We start from the raw sequence: 17444 nt of genomic DNA on the forward strand, positions 1-17444 counted from the left end.
GTGCCCGATCGCATACGCAGAGTGCCAAGGAACAGAGGCCGGGAACAAGGTGGTTCATCTCAGCAGACTCTGCAGGGAGACGGGAGGGCAAGGAAATCCCTGCTAACAGGGCCGACCTGGTGTGCTCGGTCCATCTACCCCAGAGGGTGCGACGTGGCCACGGGAAGAGCGACACTGAAGGTGCTGTGTAGAGGGAGGCCCACGATGCGCTGTGGACTAAGAGGAGGAGGGTTGTAACGGGACATATCTGAGCTGCCCCATTTGGGGGAAGCAAGTGTACAGGATAGAAGAAAGTCGATTTTACCCGAACTCTGAACTCTGTGGGAGAAAGAAGCAGGAGGTGAGGGGAAAGCTCTCGCTTTTTCATGCATACGTTTTGAATTGCTTAGGGCGCACTCACACACACATTTTTCTATCTTTATATTTAAAAATCAACTGAAAATTCAACTGGAAATCACAGTGGCAGCAAGATGCCAACGGCTTCCGAGGGCTGGGGTCCCCCTGGTCTGAGGCTTTGCCAGCTCGATGGGCATGCACCTCTGGGAATAGGCAGCTCAGGCAGCCAGCAATCTGGGGAGCGAGTCATTTTGGTTCTGGGGTTAGTCCTAGATGAACACATTAGGAGGGCTCAGAACTCTTGACCGTCTGAGACCACATTTACACTCCTGTTCCATTCCACATGTCCCTGTCTTTCTCAGGGTCCATACAAACTGTGCTTGTGGGCGGGTGTTTGTGCCTGCATATGTTGCATGCAGTGTGCCTGTAGTCGTGTGTGCTGTGCATACACACTTATGTGTGGGTATACACGTGTGTGCACGCCTCTTATCAGGGTGAACAGGGCCCATCAGTGAAAGCCTGCCTGGAGATGGAATCTCTGTCTCCCAAGCAGCTGGGTGACTTGAACCAGGTCCATGGAAAATCAACGTCACTGTCAGCTTCAATTAACTTTGAGAGCCCCTGAATTGTGTTTTAATTGGGCTGAGGAGAGAGTGCAGCCGTGCAGAGAGGTGATCCTCTCGATATTATCTCCCAAACCCTGGGTACAGTGGATGACTAATGGCCCTGGGGCCCACCACAGGGGCTCCTGCAGGGTTGCCAAGGGGAAATTCAAGTCCAGGGCTGCTGTACCTGTTTTTCAAAGAAAAGCCAGAAATCTACTATCTCCATGTTGGCAACCCTATGCATGTATGAGTACACATACGCACTGTGTGTGCACATGGGTGTCTGTGCCTGTGTACACAGCACCTGTGTGAGGAAACCTGGAACGGGGAGAAGCAGGATCAGACTGAGTTTGAAGTGTGACTTTTGCCACAGTGTCGGTGAAAAGATACAAGGGGGTGGACTGGAGTGTGTGTGTGAGGGGTGCTTGGAGGTGAAGGAGACCCAGGTTCTAGAACTGCAGGAGTGGAGGGACTGAGAGGTTTGAGCCCTAGAGCCTGGGCATCCATGCCTCCCGCATGGGCTCTGTAATCCCCATCAGGATGTGCTTGGTGCTGGACTCAGAGGTGGTGCACAAAGACCACAGGCTGAGTGTGAAAGAAATCTAATGGCTTCCACTCTTTCTGTTTTGTTGGGTGATTTCTATCAGCATAAACATGCTGTTAGCAGACCCATTTCTCTGCTTCCCTGGGCAACAAAATCCTGGAAAGAGGTGTCTGCACCCACTGTCTCAATCCCTGGCCTCCCATTCTTGTTGAATTGACTCTAATAAGCATCTTACTTCAAACCCTTCACCAAAACTGTTCCTGGACATCCCTCAGCACTCCCAGAGGCCTGCATGCTGAGACTCCCAATGAATTCCTATTTCACCCGTCAGCAAAGTGACCACAAAAGGTACTGTCATAGCCGGGACACTTGACAGGGATGGAGGCCAGAAGCAGCTGCAGGCGTGGAGTGACCGCCGATCTAGCATCCTTTCCACCTATGCCGAGCCCCCACTCAGCCCTGCAGGATCTGGGTGGGGCCTCCCTGCCTGACTGGGGCTGACCCCCTCCCTCATTGCATTTCCTTCTCCCCTCTGACCTCCCCCAGCTGGAACACCTGGGGCTCCCCCTCTGCCCACCACCCCAGCTCTGGGGTCCTCATCACCCACAACTCACAAATCCACACCCCAGCTGGGACCTCACCCCAGAGTTCCAGAATCACCTCATGGTACCCAGAGGTACCAGCCCTCGACCTGAGAGGTCCCCTGGACATGCAAGTGACATCGCAACCTAAAGCAACCCTCCTATGTGCTTCCTCCATTCTTGGGTAATTGCTTCCCCCAAACCATTGCTAATTCCTCTCTCCCACCCCCCAGGACCTTTGTGAGGACTGTCCCCCATGAGTCCTATATGTCACCTTTCCATGGGGGCGCCCCTCTCACTGCACCTTCTCGCACCCCTCCCTCCCTCCTCTCTCAGTCCTCATTTTTATACTCTAATCTCTGTGCACATTTTAGTTAATTTACTGAGAATGTAAGCAGCAGGATTTCTATTTTTCTCACTGTTGGGTCCACGTTGCCCAGCACACAATAGACAGACAGGAGGTGAGCCAATCAGAGCACCCTCCTCTGCCTTTCTGTTGTGTGACTGTCTGTAGGGAGGTCACAGGCCCACTCTCCAGGGTTGGACCCGTGGTTCACTGTCACCAGTCCTCTCGAGTCCCTAGGACTGTCCCACCCAGGCCGGGCAGATGATGGCCAACAAACCCCATTAGGATTTGCAAGAGTGGTAGGCAACAGTGTGGCTCCCACGTGGGCTGGGCGCCAGCCAACACACCAGCCGCACCAGCCAATAACTCATCAAGTCCTCCACGCCCCCTTCACTGAGTTGTTTTTCAAAGGGCGGGAACTTGCCCCATAGTCACGTGTGTCTGATACAGCTGGACGAAGCCCGCCCGGTTCAGGGTAATATTTCACAGTGATCGATAACTATTCATCAAGTGAAATGGCTAAAATTGGGGCTCCTGTCGTTGATAGCAATAACAGAAGAAGAACTAAAATCAGCACATCGTATATTTTGTAAAAGGACAAAATTAACGCTTGGTTAACAACAGTAAGAGTATCTCTTAAAGCAGTCCTCATGAGAGGTTGGTCCATTTAATTTGCATTGGCAGTTAAAAGCGCACACCTGGTTCTAAATTCCACTTTTCCTACTTAGAGGCTGTGTTGGCTCAGCAGAAGTCTGGAATAAATCCTGTGCCAATGACTTGCCTGTATGAGGAGATTTTCCCTTCTTTCTAGGGGCCCCTGACCAGCTCCTGACTCCAACTGGCTTAAGGAGGGACACTGGAGGGGACCAACTGCAATGCTGGCTGTGTCCATCAGGGGGCAGCGCGCTCTTCCTCTTCTAACCGGGAGGGGGAGGGGGGCGGGTGCCCGCAACACAACAGCACCATTCTGAGCAAATTCCCACAGGAGAACTAAGGGATTGTCCCACACCTGTGCTGCTCAACGGGCTGCACCCTGGGGCCACTTCAGGTGCTTCTGGACGTGTTTCTCAGTTGTCACTATCTTCCCTGGCACCAAGTGGTCCCTCATCCTGAAGACAGGGACGCAGGGGACCCTTGCTTTACCTAAAGACACAGGTGTTTCTCCCCTACATTTTTAATGTATACAAAATTCTCCAGGGATGCAACTGCTGTGTGAACTGCTGTGGGACACTGCCCTTTGGTTTTCTTTAGCACTCCACCAAAAATTATTTCCTTTCCGAGATGACATCCTCAATCGCACCCCCCCTCGAGGTGCCGTGACTGACATAGCACCTGGAGGCTGATGGGCTCAGAGTTGTACACATGGGTGCAAGTGCCCACCTGACCTTCATGAGTCCTATATAGCCTGCTACACATATGACACCTAATTCCTTTTCTCTGTTGGTCCCTCATGTTAGTTAGGGCATTGCAGCTGTCTTTCTATTTAAGATTTTATTTCTGGATGAGAAGGGTGCATTGGGTCTGACAGGTTGAGATCCATCACTCCAGCATTTGGGCTTTTTATCAGCCTCAACAGGAAAGAAATGTGAGTAAAACATACACAAATGAAACCCCAATACACACCAATTTCCCTGAAAATGGGGCCTGCGGGTCTAGGCTTCAAATATTCACACTGGCGTCTTGGACACTTTTCTAGTACCATGTACCATAAAGAAGAGGTAATGTGCAATTATTCCTCAGACTTCAAAAGAAAACTTGTGTTTCTTGCCCTCTGATCTTGCGTATGTATTGTGCGTGCATTCTTAGAGATCAGGGTTTTGAAAAGACTCCCTTCTATGGGGGATAAAAACCCTTAAAACTAAAAGAAGAGAGAAACAAAAGCCACTTATTCTAATGGAAGGGGAGATAAATGTGCTAGAGTGAGAAATGACAGGGGACACATTAGGCAGCTCAGCCTGTGTGAATTTATTTTATTCACCTGCAGATGTTTATTTGTCCAGCAAATATTTACTCAGGAGCCATGTACCTACTCTCCAAGAACTACATTCTAGGATAGACAGAGGCCAAAATCAAGCTGTAGAGTAATTACCACCATTTCAGATAAGCTCATGAAGCCAGTAAGCCTGATAGGTGATGGGTCTGGGGGTGAAAGGACAATAGGCATGAGGGAGGGCCGCCCTGAAGGGGTGGCTTGGAGTGTGAGAAGCAGCATCTCCAGGGAGCCAGCAGAGGGACAGTAAGTGCGAAGGCCCTAAGGCCAGAAGGGCTGAGGACCAGCAAGACCAGCAAGGGTAGTGACCCCCACAGGAGAAGATGGTACCAGCCTGGAAGGGCCCGAGAAGGTGTTGGAAATCTGGCTGCCCCCTTCCCAGCATCCCTCCTGCTTGCGGCCTGGGCAGAAGGAGGTATGCCTCTACGTTAGGCTCAGAATGTTGGGTGTTGACATTTCCAGATATAAAATAATCCTCTGAACTTTTAAAATCTAAGAGTAACCAGAAAACCTGACTTTCCCTCCACAGGCAAGGAAGGATTTACCCCACTGAACCCATCTTAGGTGGGCAGTGGGGGACCAAGTAGAATGTCCCTGTGAGCCCTGCACCCACTTTTCAGCCAGGTGCTGAGCGGTTACTGCAGCAAAGACGCGCTCTCGAGGCACCGAGTCCTGGGCTAGCCACCCCCTCAGCCAGGGCTTGGGAACCGTGCCTATAACTACAGAGATGGCTTGTGGTGAATTTTCATCTACAGGCCTTTTAGGTCCCTAAATGGGAGTAGAAGTACAAGACAGAGAGAAAATTAGCTGGGCAGTGAGGAGGCCCTGGGAGATTATAGAAACAAAGATCATGACAGCCATGCACGTGCTGAGCTCCCTCCGCATCCACACCCTCTGAATTCCTCAGGTTCTATCCAGTTACAATTCAGCAAAAGTGAAGCAGGTAACTGAACAACTCCACAAGGTTTTCTAAAATGGAAATGAGCCAAAGGAGGTTCAATAAAGGGGAGGAGATGGCCCAGCTTATAGCTCAAAGGTGTAAGGACCAAAAACAGCTTTGACATCTGAGAAGTGACTTCATAAACTTAGCATTCAGTGTTCATCAGATTGTACTGAGCTCTCTCCACTGCCGGGCTTTGGAGAGAGGCCTGGGGCCAAGGAGCGATCGGGGGAGAAAGGCATGAGGGCCACGGCCTCTCCCAGATGTGGGACTACCCTCCACCCCTGGGAGACGGTCCCCTGCAGGGGAGGCTCCAGAAGCTGGGGCAGAAGCCCACCCTCGGGGAGACCAGCCAGACTGCCAACCACAGCCGTCCTGTTTCCTTTTTAAATCATTTGAATTTGTTCTTCCCTAATGCCACTGCTGAGCTCATCGCTTCGTGCTCAAAGTGCTGCCCCTTTCTTCTTTTTGATTTGTCCCCACGAGTCCCCACTGCAAGGGGGTCATGCAGCATTTAAGCAGCCTGCTGCTGGGCACACAGAGAGTTGGAGCATGGTCCTGGGTCCCCATCCCAACAACACCCCTCTGCCTCACACCACATGGAGAGTCTCAATCTTCTGGGCACTGTCTAGATGCGTGATCTTACTTTAGCGACATCATCCTGAGGCCCAGTGGCTTCATCTATAGAATTGGCATGACAACTGCCTTCCTGTCTCTGTGGTTTTGAGGGTCAAGGGAGAAAATAAATGGAGACGCTTTGGAATATGGCAGTCCCCACCTAGAAGTACTTCCCTCAGCCCCCGGAGGGGGAACGGCTGGCCAGAGGGGGCCCTTTAGGAGGGCTGCTTGACTCCCAGGGTGCCAGCCATCCCTCTTGCCTCAGCTTTGCCACCTGAAGCCTGGCACACTGAGATGCGTAGGGACAAAGGAAGGACAACAGAGACGGTGACTGCAGACCCACACCGCTGAGCCAGGGAGTGCTGAGCCCGCTTTTTCCTGTCAAGGGTCATTTACCACCCATGTCTGTCCAGAGCCTCCCCCAACTTATCCAGCCTCCCTTCCTCCACCACCAGCCAGGTTGCTAAAATAATCTATGCACCCCCACCTCTCCAGCACCAATTGGGGGTGATCGGTCATTACTGATTGGTGGTTTTTGTAGATTATGCATCAGTTCACCAAATGCTGTTTTGGTCTGTTTTCTAGACTAGACTCCTTCACAGAGGTCTACGTTACCCAGATTCTGAAACGTGTCCTTACAGACGATGAGGCAGAAGGAGAGCATCCCCAGTGCCTGTGATGCTGAGCTCCTGCATGCACAACTGGTGAAAGGTCGCCCTACACTGTTTCCTCATACATATGTATGAGGAAGACACGCCACGTGCACGGCTGTTCCCACCCTTATGCAGCATCCTAAACAGAAGCAGAGCTCCTGGATCAGACAGTGAGGTGACCTCCTCACCACCTCGGAGGGCCAGGCCCCAGCCCCGGGGTCTTACGGCCACCTCTGCAGTGTGTGCAGCCTCCCTCCCCAGCACATCTTGCTGGTCTAATGAAGGACTGGACGCTGACTGTGAGGAAGGAAATATCCTTTGGGCTTGCAGGCCGGAGCTGGACACCCCCCACTTGTGAGGGGAAGGATGGCAGCCCTGGAGCTAGGACAACTGGGTTCTGATCCAGCTTCTTTCACAGCTCAGCTGCATAACCTCAGGCAGGCTCCTGAGCTCCTCTCAGCCAGTCTCCTTATCTGACAAGGGCCCTTTGCAAAGCTGCTTGGGGTTCAGTGCCACCCACCTGGGGATGCTGGTGAGATAGGTCATGACATTCTGGAACTCCTTGTCGGGCACGTCGCTGAAGGCTGGGTAGTCCGGGAAGGTGATGACAGGGCTGCCGTCCTGCCCCCGCCCACCTGGGGAGAAAGCAGAGAGAGGTAGCACTTAACTGGGGCGGCATTGGTGCCACGTTGTCAGTAGAACACTTAAAATTGAGAGTGTGTTCTTCCACGTTATATGTATTTCTTAAATATATATATATATTTATATAAATATATGTATATATAAATATATATAAAAAAATATATATATTTCTTAAATTCTCACCTGAGGATATGTTTTTATTAATTTTTAGAGAGGAAGGGAGAAAGAGAGAGAAACATTGATGTGAGAGAAACATCCATGGGTTGCCTCCCGCATGAGCCCCGACTGGGGATTGAACCCACAATATTTTAATATCTGGGATGATGCTCCAACCAACTGAACCACCCCACCAAGGCCAACGTTTTATTTTTTATTATGAAATAAGTGCATTCTTATTGAAGGAAATATTTGGAATGTACAAAAAAGTGAGATGAATTAAAACAACCAACCCGTATTTTACTGCTATGGGGCAGCCACCATAACACTGGGCATATTTCTCTCCAAATCTTTCTCAATGCATTTTCCTACCTAATTAAGACTGTGTTGAATATACAGCTGGAGTCCTTCTCCTTTCCTAACATTGTGAACTACAGTTTTCTGTGTTTTAAAAATGACATGTCCGTTATTTTAAATACTGCATAACATTTCATTCAGGCTGGGTCCTGATGACTCTCCTAATGCCCTGTGTGGGGGCATCTGGCAGTTTCTCCGATATTCTACTTGTTAGAAAACTCTGTTCTGAAAGGAGTCACCCTTCAGCATTTTAAAATGAAGGGAGGGTACAGATGGAACCAGAGGGGACTTCTCCAAGGGGAGAGACACCTGAGACATTTCACACAGGAAAACGGAGATGGTGCACAAGTAATCAGAAACAGCGGCCAGGTGTGTGGCTTGGGATCTGGGAACCTGAGCACAGCTCTAACCCAGTGGGGCAGTTGGGGAGGGATTGCCTTAGAGAGGAAGGCTGTGAGTTTGGTCTGGGACAAATTTGGTTTGAATTGTCCCACAAACAATTGGGAGAAGCAGCAGAGAGGGCAGGTGAGAAGAGACAGCACTTGCACAGGTCTAGGCTCCAGTCTGCACTCTCTCCTGTGTCCTGGATTGAGGACAGATGCCACTCTCTGCCACCGCTCCCTCCAGGGATGGGGTTCATTTCTCTTCTGCTGAACCTGAGTCTGGCTTGGAGACCCACTCTAGCCCATCATATGTGGCAGAAGAGATGTGTGTAACTACCAAGGCTGAGCTGTAACTACCAAGGCTACCATGGAAGCAGCCAGCAGCGCTGCATCCACCATGTGGTGAAGAAGCCTAGGCACTGCCAGGGAGGCAGGGGCAGCCTCCGTGAAGGGGCCTGAGGTGCCATATATGACTGAAGCCCCCAACATTCCAGCTAGCCCCCCAGGTGGATGCTACCAGAGATCTTATCTCGGATTTCCTGATGGATGGCAGGTGGGATGGAGAGAACTAGGACTCTCTCCTGGTTTTGCTTGAGAGTTTCCATGAGCTTTGGTGAAAACCCAGGATAGTCTGGGTTTGTTTTAGACATTGAAGCTTAAGGTGTTTGCTCATTTTCTAACAAATTCCCACAAACTTGGTCATGTAAACCAACAGCCCACAGTTGCGTAGCTCAGAGTTGTGGCTTGGCTAAGTGGGTTCTCGCCGGCTGAAATCCAGGTGACAGCCAGGCCTGTGGTCTCACCTGAGACCAGGCTCGTATTCCAGGCTCATTCAGGTGTTCGCAGAATTCAGCTCCCTCCATGATAGGACTGAGGTCCCCAAGTTCCTACTGGTATTGGCTGGGTCACTATCAGCCCCCAGAGGCACACACTTCTTGCCAGGTGGCCCCTCCATCTTCAAGGCCGGTGGCAAGAAATCTCTGTAGGTCATACTTGGAATCTCTCCTGCAGGAGGAGTTTGGTCCCTTTGAGGGCTCGACTGATTAGGTCAGACCCACTGAAAATGATCCTACGGTCAGCTGATTTGGGACCTTAATTTTGTCTGAAAATCCCTTTCCTGAGCACCTGGACAGCATCTGAATACCAGAGAGAAGGTGTGTCTGGGTGGGGGGCAACCTGGGGTTCTGCCTCCTCCCCAGCCACCAAAGAGGTAACGACATGATACTGAAGGGCAGTGGGATTGCAACCTGGACGAAGGTCAAGGTCATGAGTCTGGGTTATCGGTGCACACAGCCCTGAGCCATTTGGGGTCTTGAAGGCAGTGTGAAGAGGTTGTGGTGATGAGAAGGGGCTGGCAAAGAGACCGCAGCTCCTAAGTGTGCTGTTACCATTGGCCATGACTCGTTCTATCGGAATTTTTATTTCTCCTAAGACCTCCACTTTCTCTCCTTTCTCCATGAGGCCAGCACCCCTCATCATGATCGCCCCATAAAAATCAATAAGCCATCTCATTGTCAACAAATCACAGAAGATCCATTTTCCTGTTCACAATCTTCAGTTCCCATGAGACCATAAACCCCAGAGCTACACCTCAGGTCCATGTGTTGGGGTGCAGGTCGGCTGAACCATGTGGGGGCAGGGCTGATACTTGGGGTTCAGGAGGGAGCCCCAACCTGCTGGCCAAGGGGAAAGGGCCAGCTTTAAGAAGGGGGCCAGAGGATGGCAGAGGCTGAGTGCCTTCATTCTCGGGAAGCTCCCTAACTAACAGCATAAGCAAGGTGTGCGTAACTTTTCTTAAATTGCCCAGATGGAGGAGTGACCCACACAGCTCTGAAGACGATCTGCTGCAGGTGCAGTCACCATGCCCATTGCGGCCTTGATTTACTAGCTCTGTCTAGTGGCTTGGGTCATGCACCACGGCCGGCTGGGCAGGACAGCAGGACGTTTCACAGGGTGGAGGAGGAGCCTCGACCTGAGAGGAGGGCAGTGCCAAGACAGGGGTTGGGGATACAAAGCTACCCAGGAAAGACCCCAGGGGCAGTGCCAGCCCCTTGCCCACAGCAGCCACACGACAGGGACTTTTCCCAGAGGATGGAGCCGCAGAAGCCAGAGTTGCTCAGTGAGGGAAGTGCCCAGGCCCTGGATGAGGTCAACTGTGCCACACCATCCTGTGCCTACTTTACCTGCTGCAGGAAAGTGCTGAACTCCAGGAGACTGCAACCAGCAGTGCTTGGAGCTGCATCCCTCTCAGGACCCAGATGGCCTCTGGCCAGCTCTTCCCATGGCTGCTTGAGGGCTAGCACTGAGCTGCCCTCTTCACGGGCATCGCTATAGCATCTCCTGGGCCCTCAGTTAAACCACCTGCCATGCAGACACTGGCCCCACACTCCCTGGCCTCCTGTACTCACCAGACAAGTAAGCAAAGCGCTTCTTCAGCTGATCCTGGATGTCGGCAGCACAGAGCGGGTTGATGTCCTGGTGCATGATTTCATCTGAGGGGAGAGCAGATGGACACACCTGTCACTCGGTGGAAACACCGCCTGATGCACTACAAGTCTGGGTCAGCCCCACATCAGCAGACAACTAAGGGGCCGGCAGTCATGTGCTTGGAAAAAAAATGTCAGTTTCCAATACTCAGAAACCTTTGTTTCTCAGAGCACAAAAAGCAATGTGCTGAGTGATTCATCAATATTTAAAATCTGGTGTGTCAGAGGCACAGAGAAAGGAAGAGAGAGGGGAGGGGGGGAGGGAGAAAGGGGGACAGAGAGGGACATGCAGGCAGAAGGGGAGACATGAGGAAAGGGGAAGGGCCGGGAGCTGGAGGACTGACTCCTACGACCAGTAGTCAATGAACAGCACCGAAAACAGACACGCTTTGTTCTGTGAGTCTCCACCCATGTGCTGGAAGTGGTCCAGGCAACTCCTGGGACCCTTACCTGTTGCTTATGCAAAGACTTGCTGCTCAGAGGGGAAACCTGGCCACAGTAATGGGCCTCCAGCCTCCAGATACACCACACGCAGGGCCTCACCACCTGCCTGACAGTGACACTGAGGAGGGTGTTGAGCCAAGTCCCCAAGGCTGGCACTGAGAGGGAAAACGGCTTAGCAGGCTGCAGGCGGCAAGTTCTAGATCAGGGGTTTGGAAGTAAACTGGCAGCACCTCCAGCCACACCCTGGTGGCATCAACCAGAAGTAAGAAGGTTTCACAAGACTCTAGGGGAAAACCTAGAGCCTGACTAAAGATGTAAGGTCACTGCCTAGTGTGTGATGCTGGGGTGTCACAGGTGGACCAAAAAGCTGGGTGTGCTGGGGTGTCTTTTGTGTTTCTGAGTCAATGCCAGGCCAGCGATCATGTGACTTATAGCCAATATCTTATGTCACCGGACTCCAGCTGTATAGCAAAATTTGCAGTCTTGTACATTAACACATTTTCTCTAAAGAGATTCACACCTCATGTTGATGCCTTGCAAACAGCTTAAAAGGTCAGTTCTTCTATACCCAGTTTAAGACGCAGGCCACGAACAGCCTAGAATATGGGCCATGGAGATCTTTTACCCTGAAAATTCCAGGGGAAGAAGCAAAATGCTATCTGCACAGATCAGCCTTAAATCCTGTTCTTCTGGTCTTGCAAACGAGCAAGTGAAAACAGGTGGCACACTAAAACACAGAGGCGGGTCCCAAAGATCCTGGCTGTGCCATCTGTGGAGCTGCCAACCACCACAGCTGGCTGGCCCTTCCACCGCCTGTGTTGAGGAGGAAGTGACTAGGGAGGGCTGCTGGGCCTGACAGCAGCGGCAGCATTCAGGGTCAGGCAGGAAAAACAGTAAATGCTCATTAAACTCAAAAAGTCAGGAGTGGCGCTGGGCCTCCCCTGGGCAGCTTGGTGGCACGGGTGCATTTCCCAGTGTCACTGAGATGTTTCAGCAATGGCTTTCATTTGTGGGAGAAAAACAGGGTTGGAAAAATCACTCCAAGAGATCTCAGAATATGTATTTTTAATTCAAGATGAGGTGATTTAAGGCTGGAATGAGTGTTAGGTGCAATTCATACGCGGCCTTGAGGTTTAAATTTTGCATTGCTGTCATCTTCTCTCAACAGGAAGGAATGACCACGGCACTATCACATATGAAACCTGTGCTACTTTTCCTCACATTCGACCTCTGCAGCCCTGGGAGGAGCATGTCGTTGAAACAGACCCCTGGGAAATAAGGATCTCCCTGAAGTCTGGAGATGTCCCAGGGGCAGCAGGGAATAGCATGACACCGTGAGTTGGCAAGTCCTTTAATAAGTGGGGACCCAGAGTCAGTGACAAGCATAGACACCGGGCTGGAGTGATTCCCAGACCTTGCTGTGATCCTGGAGACATCTGCCCTGGATTCCCAAATCTCCCACCAGGACTCAACTTCCAGACTTAAGAGGAAAGAGAACTATGACTGTCAAGGCCTCCGATGGTGGACATTTCTACAGTAATTCTTAGACCTGATGCTGAATGGCAGAGGCTTCAAGCTAGCACTTCCTCTCACCAGCAAACTGTCACACTCCCAAGCTCACTTATGGACACCACGGGCTGTCTGTTTTCTGTACAGCTCACCATGATGACAGACAGCTTTCCCGTGTACTGGAGATAGAGCTGATACTACCGACCATTCCTGCTCTTTCTGTGACAGAGTTACAGTCTCAGAGGCTGGACCATTGTTAATGTGAATTTGGTTCCATTGAGGGCTGTCTATGGGGCCTCCTCACCCACCCTCTGCTCTGGGTGATGGCTGCCCTCACATTCTTAGACTTTCTTAAATGGGCCAAGGCCCCTCCTGCCTCAGGGCCTTTGCACAAGCTGTCCCCTCTGTAATGCTTTTTTCATCTGTTTGTTCCTCTAATCTCACTCAATTGCTGGCGCCGAGATGTCACTCTTTAGGGAGGCTCCTAGCCTGGGCTGGGCCTCATAGCTTCCTACCGGCACCCACGGAGCACCCACCATGCCCACCACTCACAGTTGTCTTATCCCCAGGGCCCAGCTCAGTGGCTCCCATGGAAGGAGCTCAAAGAATATGTGTTGAACAAATGTAGCAAGAGGAGAACAAGAGTGTGACTTCCCAGAGCATCATTTAGAATCCAAATAATTCAGCAAAGTCCTTTCTGGCTTGCACATAGGCTGGTTCCAGAATTTCTGATCAGTCGCAGGCTGCGTGGGGTGCAGAGCTCACAGACTGTTGATTGTTGGGATGTGCTACCCTGCAGCCAAGCTGTGGAAGCCAACACTTGTGAACTTTTGGGGGCAGGACTAATTATAACATTGCACCTTAGATAAAGTGCCCCATTTTAGGTTTGAAAAATGGGATTACTGTGTGGAAAAATGGGATTACTAGGTATGTTGCTACAAATGGGCTATCTACAACGTATTCACATCTTAAATGGTCACTGGCCACCCTCAGAAAGCTGGAAATAATTAAAAACATTTCCCACTTGGGATTAAGGCACAGGATCTTTAGTTTGTCATATGATGCCTCTGTGGCAACGGGCTCTGAACATTTGTAGTTTTTCATCCTTCCTGTAGCTTTATTCTCATTCATGGACAGGGCAATTTTGCACTTTGTGCTGACAATTTTTTTCAAGGTCCTTGTCCACTGTGTTTAATTTTGTAAAAGAGTTATGCTGCGGCCACCAGTTCATGGAGATGGAGGTGCTTGATGGTGACAAAAGCGAGCCTTAGCCCCTCGGCCCCCTCCCCCTTCACTGTGTGCGCTCCCGGTTGCTCCAATGTCACAAGTCTGGGACAGGAAGTGGGGTCACCCCACCCGCCAGTTCAATAAAAGGGTCAGGCAGGGCCCGGCTCCTTTACAGACCGTCTCTGTGAGCGCACAATGCTTTACAGATAGCTCCTGCTTTCCAACATTCCTGTCTCGGCCCAGACGTAAATGGAGACTCCCGGCCAATTATCCCATCACAGAGTCACTTTTGAGGAGAGAGGTTAAGAAGGGCCCTGAGTCGGAGGGGTCGAGGGTGGGAGAAGACAGTGCTTCTCTTCTGATCCCCTAGCATGGTGAGGACAGGGCAGCTAGGTGCAGGGTCCAAAGGCAGAGTGGCCCCCCCAGCACCAGCTCTGGGAGCCCGTCTGGGAAGCCTGCCCTGTCTGGTGCAGGGCAGGGGACGAACGGCCATGTAGCCCTTCAGTGGGAATTATCCCTGCCTCACAAGGTCCTATCTGGCCTGGGACCAAGCTCAGCTCCAGGTGAGGACAAACAGGGAGACATCCCAGCCGCTGAAGTTTCAGTATCCACACAAAGTTGTTGCCTTTATCTGACTTGTTTCCGCACCAATCTTAGAGCCCAGGGGTGGCATTATACTTTTATCTTTAGATCTTTTCATCCTAACACAATTAGACTGCAGCAGCAAACTTCCTTCCTCTTGCAAATTGACTCAAGGATGTGCTTTATTGTAGGACAATTTCGTAATGGAGGTAGGCAGCAGGGCGCTGCTACTGTCCACTCGAAGGGGCCATTCTGACCTCTGCTCTGCTCACTAGTAGCCATCTAAGGTGGAGAGGAAATATGCAATGACAAGGGACTGCAGCAGATGTAGAAGTCATGGGACCCTGAACATCACTCACAGGTGGTAAATCTCCCAGGTCAAGTGAGCCCCAGTGCAGTAGGAGGACCCTTGAATTTCAGCTCAAAGGCTGGTCCCTGCCATTTACTGGTGACCTTGGGCCTCACTCAAAGGCAGACAGGAGCCTAAGAAGGGTTCTTACAAAGAGGCCAGCAGCTGGTGAGAGGCCCTGGGCCACAAAGTCTCTTATGTGCTAATTCTCTTATTTATATCTGGCTGAATGTCCACACCCAAGGCTTTTGCTTATTTTCAATCAAAATACAACAGTGATGTCTTTTCAAAGTCCAGGGTGGAGTCAAGTGGGGTTACTTCGCCAACTCACTTGGGTAGGATTCCTACTTCACCAAGCCCACCCCAGGAACACCCAAGCCAAGAGCAAAGTGTGTGCGGAAGGAACCAGAGGGGGGCTACCAGCTCCAACCAAGCCCCTTTTGGAGCCCTGTGGGCCAGGGTGGGATGGATGCCTCCCCGCCAGCTGTTGAATCCTCATGGTCAGGACAGACAAAGTGTCTCCATTTCTATTTATAATCTATGTGGAGGGCTCTGTGATCTAGCCACTTGAGATGTCTGAGATCTATACTGATTTGGGTAGCTGAATGCTCATTCACAGCACAGCCTGAGTTATTTGTTATTGAATTAGGCATAAATATTTCACATCATATGCAAAGCATCATTAACTCAGTTCACCAAATGTTCTCTCTGATTTCCACATTTCAGAAAGCAAGTCCTTACAAAGTTTAAAATAAAACATCCCACGCTGAAAAGGTGCTTGACTGAAATTGTCATCAAGGAAAAGCACCTCCAACCACACAGTAGTGCCAGTTCACATGCACCTGGTTGGAGGAAATCAGGAAGCCAGGCAAGATCAAGCTGGAGCCATCCAAACTCTCCCATGTGGGTGCCGGGGGTCCGTCCACCAGGCAGCACTGGGTAGATGGGACCACAGCGTGCACTGCCGGTGCAGATGAGGCTGAGCATACCGGAGGCCCCGGGAACCTCCTCGCAGTATCATCTCCAGACTGCATCGTCTGAGCAGGAATCACCTGGAAGCCTCGCTAAGGCACACATGCAGAATCCACAGTAAATCTCACTTGAATGCACTGGGCATTTCCTACCCCATCCCACCCCATGCTGACTCCAGCAAGCCTCAGCATCCTCCATAACACGGGCTCTAGGCAGCTTGCCCAAGCACACGAAGATGCCACTCAGGCCAAGGCCAGTGAGCTGCCCCGACCTATATTGGAGTGTAGGCAGTGCTCACAACCCTCCTGGCTACCCCAACCAGCACAGAGCATTTTTCCAGGGACCCCAACTCCCACTTCTGGGGCCTCTGGGGTCAAACTCCCAGAAGATCGTTTCTTTGCACTGTCCAAACAGCCCTCTTCCACGTCAGGGAGAGAAGGGCTCGTAGTCAGACAAACTTGGGAGGCACCACAGATGACCCTTCCATCATGGAAGCTCCAAGGCCAGCAGTGCCACCCCCAAACTTAACTGGTTGGGGATTGGGGGTGAGTGGAGGAAAGGGTGTACATAACAACTCCTAACTACTGCAGAATGAATGTTGCAAATAAAGTGCTTGGGGACATGCTACTCTAGGTAGCTTATTAAAACAAAGAAAAAGTCTTGAAACTCCAACACAAGCACTCACTGAGCCAACAGTAAAAACAAAAACAGAAACAAACCCCCAAACCCCACCAAGGTATTAAATCAACCAAGAAAGCAAGTATGTCTTGGACATCTACACTATGACTAGTTGGCATAATGGAAAATACAGGAGAAATGTAATAATTCCTTAAACTTACAGGCTGTCTGGAGCAACTAAATTGCATTTTAATTGGTTCACATAGAAAATCTTTAATTGTAATAGAAATAGCAGTTGCAGTACAATTCTTACTAAAATACCTTTTATGTATTAATGCATTTAATTGTCACAACAAACCAACAGGTGGGAACACTATTATACCATTTTTTGGATGAGCAAACTAAGGCACAGAGAGGTTGAGTGGCTTGCCTGAAGCCACACAGCAGTTGACAGGGGCAGGGTGGGGGGTGTTCTACATGGAGCAGCTTAAAGAAGGGAGGGGCAAGGGTGTCAGCCAGTCTGAGGCAGCATCAAGGTGGGTGTCTCTCAGGGGATAGGGTTTCGAAAATAGAGATGCTAAGAGGAAGCATTTCTAATGTGGGGTGGGGGGAGGCTTGGCTTTACAGCCAGCCGTGGAGGAAGTTCAAAGCAACAGGAACAAGCTGGGCGTCTGGTGTCTCCCTCACGGGACTCAGAGTGGATTACAGTGATAGCAAGGTCCTCAATGCGATATTTGATTTTGTGAGTCCCTTACCCTTGCATCAATGGTTAAAGAAACAACTTTTAGCAACTAGCATAGGCATTTTAAATCATCATAATGTTGTATCAATTCTTTTTAAGGGTCTAAGTAGATTTCTTTCTTTAAAATCATTTTTATTTTTCAACTACAGTTGCCATACGTTATTATATTCGTTTCAGGTGTACACCGCGGTGCTTAGACATTGAATAACTTACTAAGTTGATCATCCCCGTAAATCTCACACCTGACACCCTACACAGTTATTAGAATATTGTTGACTATATTCCCTACTCTGTACTTTACATCCCCAGGACTATTCTGTAACAACCAATCTGCACTTCTTAATCTCTTCACCTTTTTCACCCA

The 17444-nt window shown here is 50.5% G+C and overlaps 1 protein-coding gene across 16 annotated transcripts in view; it reads right to left on the minus strand.

Moving 5' to 3' along the window:
* MCF2L (MCF.2 cell line derived transforming sequence like) overlaps positions 1-17444 on the minus strand; it is a 168298-nt gene that overhangs the window by 46500 nt on the left and 104354 nt on the right. For 15 of the 16 annotated variants that reach the window (XM_081128679.1, XM_081128671.1, XM_081128683.1 and 12 more), the window contains 2 exons: positions 10560-10643; positions 7134-7248 (listed from right to left, as the gene is read on the minus strand). In XM_081128679.1, coding sequence (XP_080984805.1) covers positions 7134-7248; positions 10560-10643 — 199 coding nt within the window. Of the gene's footprint in view, positions 1-7133; positions 7249-10559; positions 10644-13614; positions 13705-17444 lie in introns of those variants that run through there. The other variant, XM_081128685.1, reaches the window with a different exon arrangement.

This window comes from Miniopterus schreibersii (genome assembly GCF_964146895.1).
Source record: "Miniopterus schreibersii genome assembly, chromosome: 2".
Classification (NCBI taxonomy): domain Eukaryota; kingdom Metazoa; phylum Chordata; class Mammalia; order Chiroptera; family Miniopteridae; genus Miniopterus; species Miniopterus schreibersii.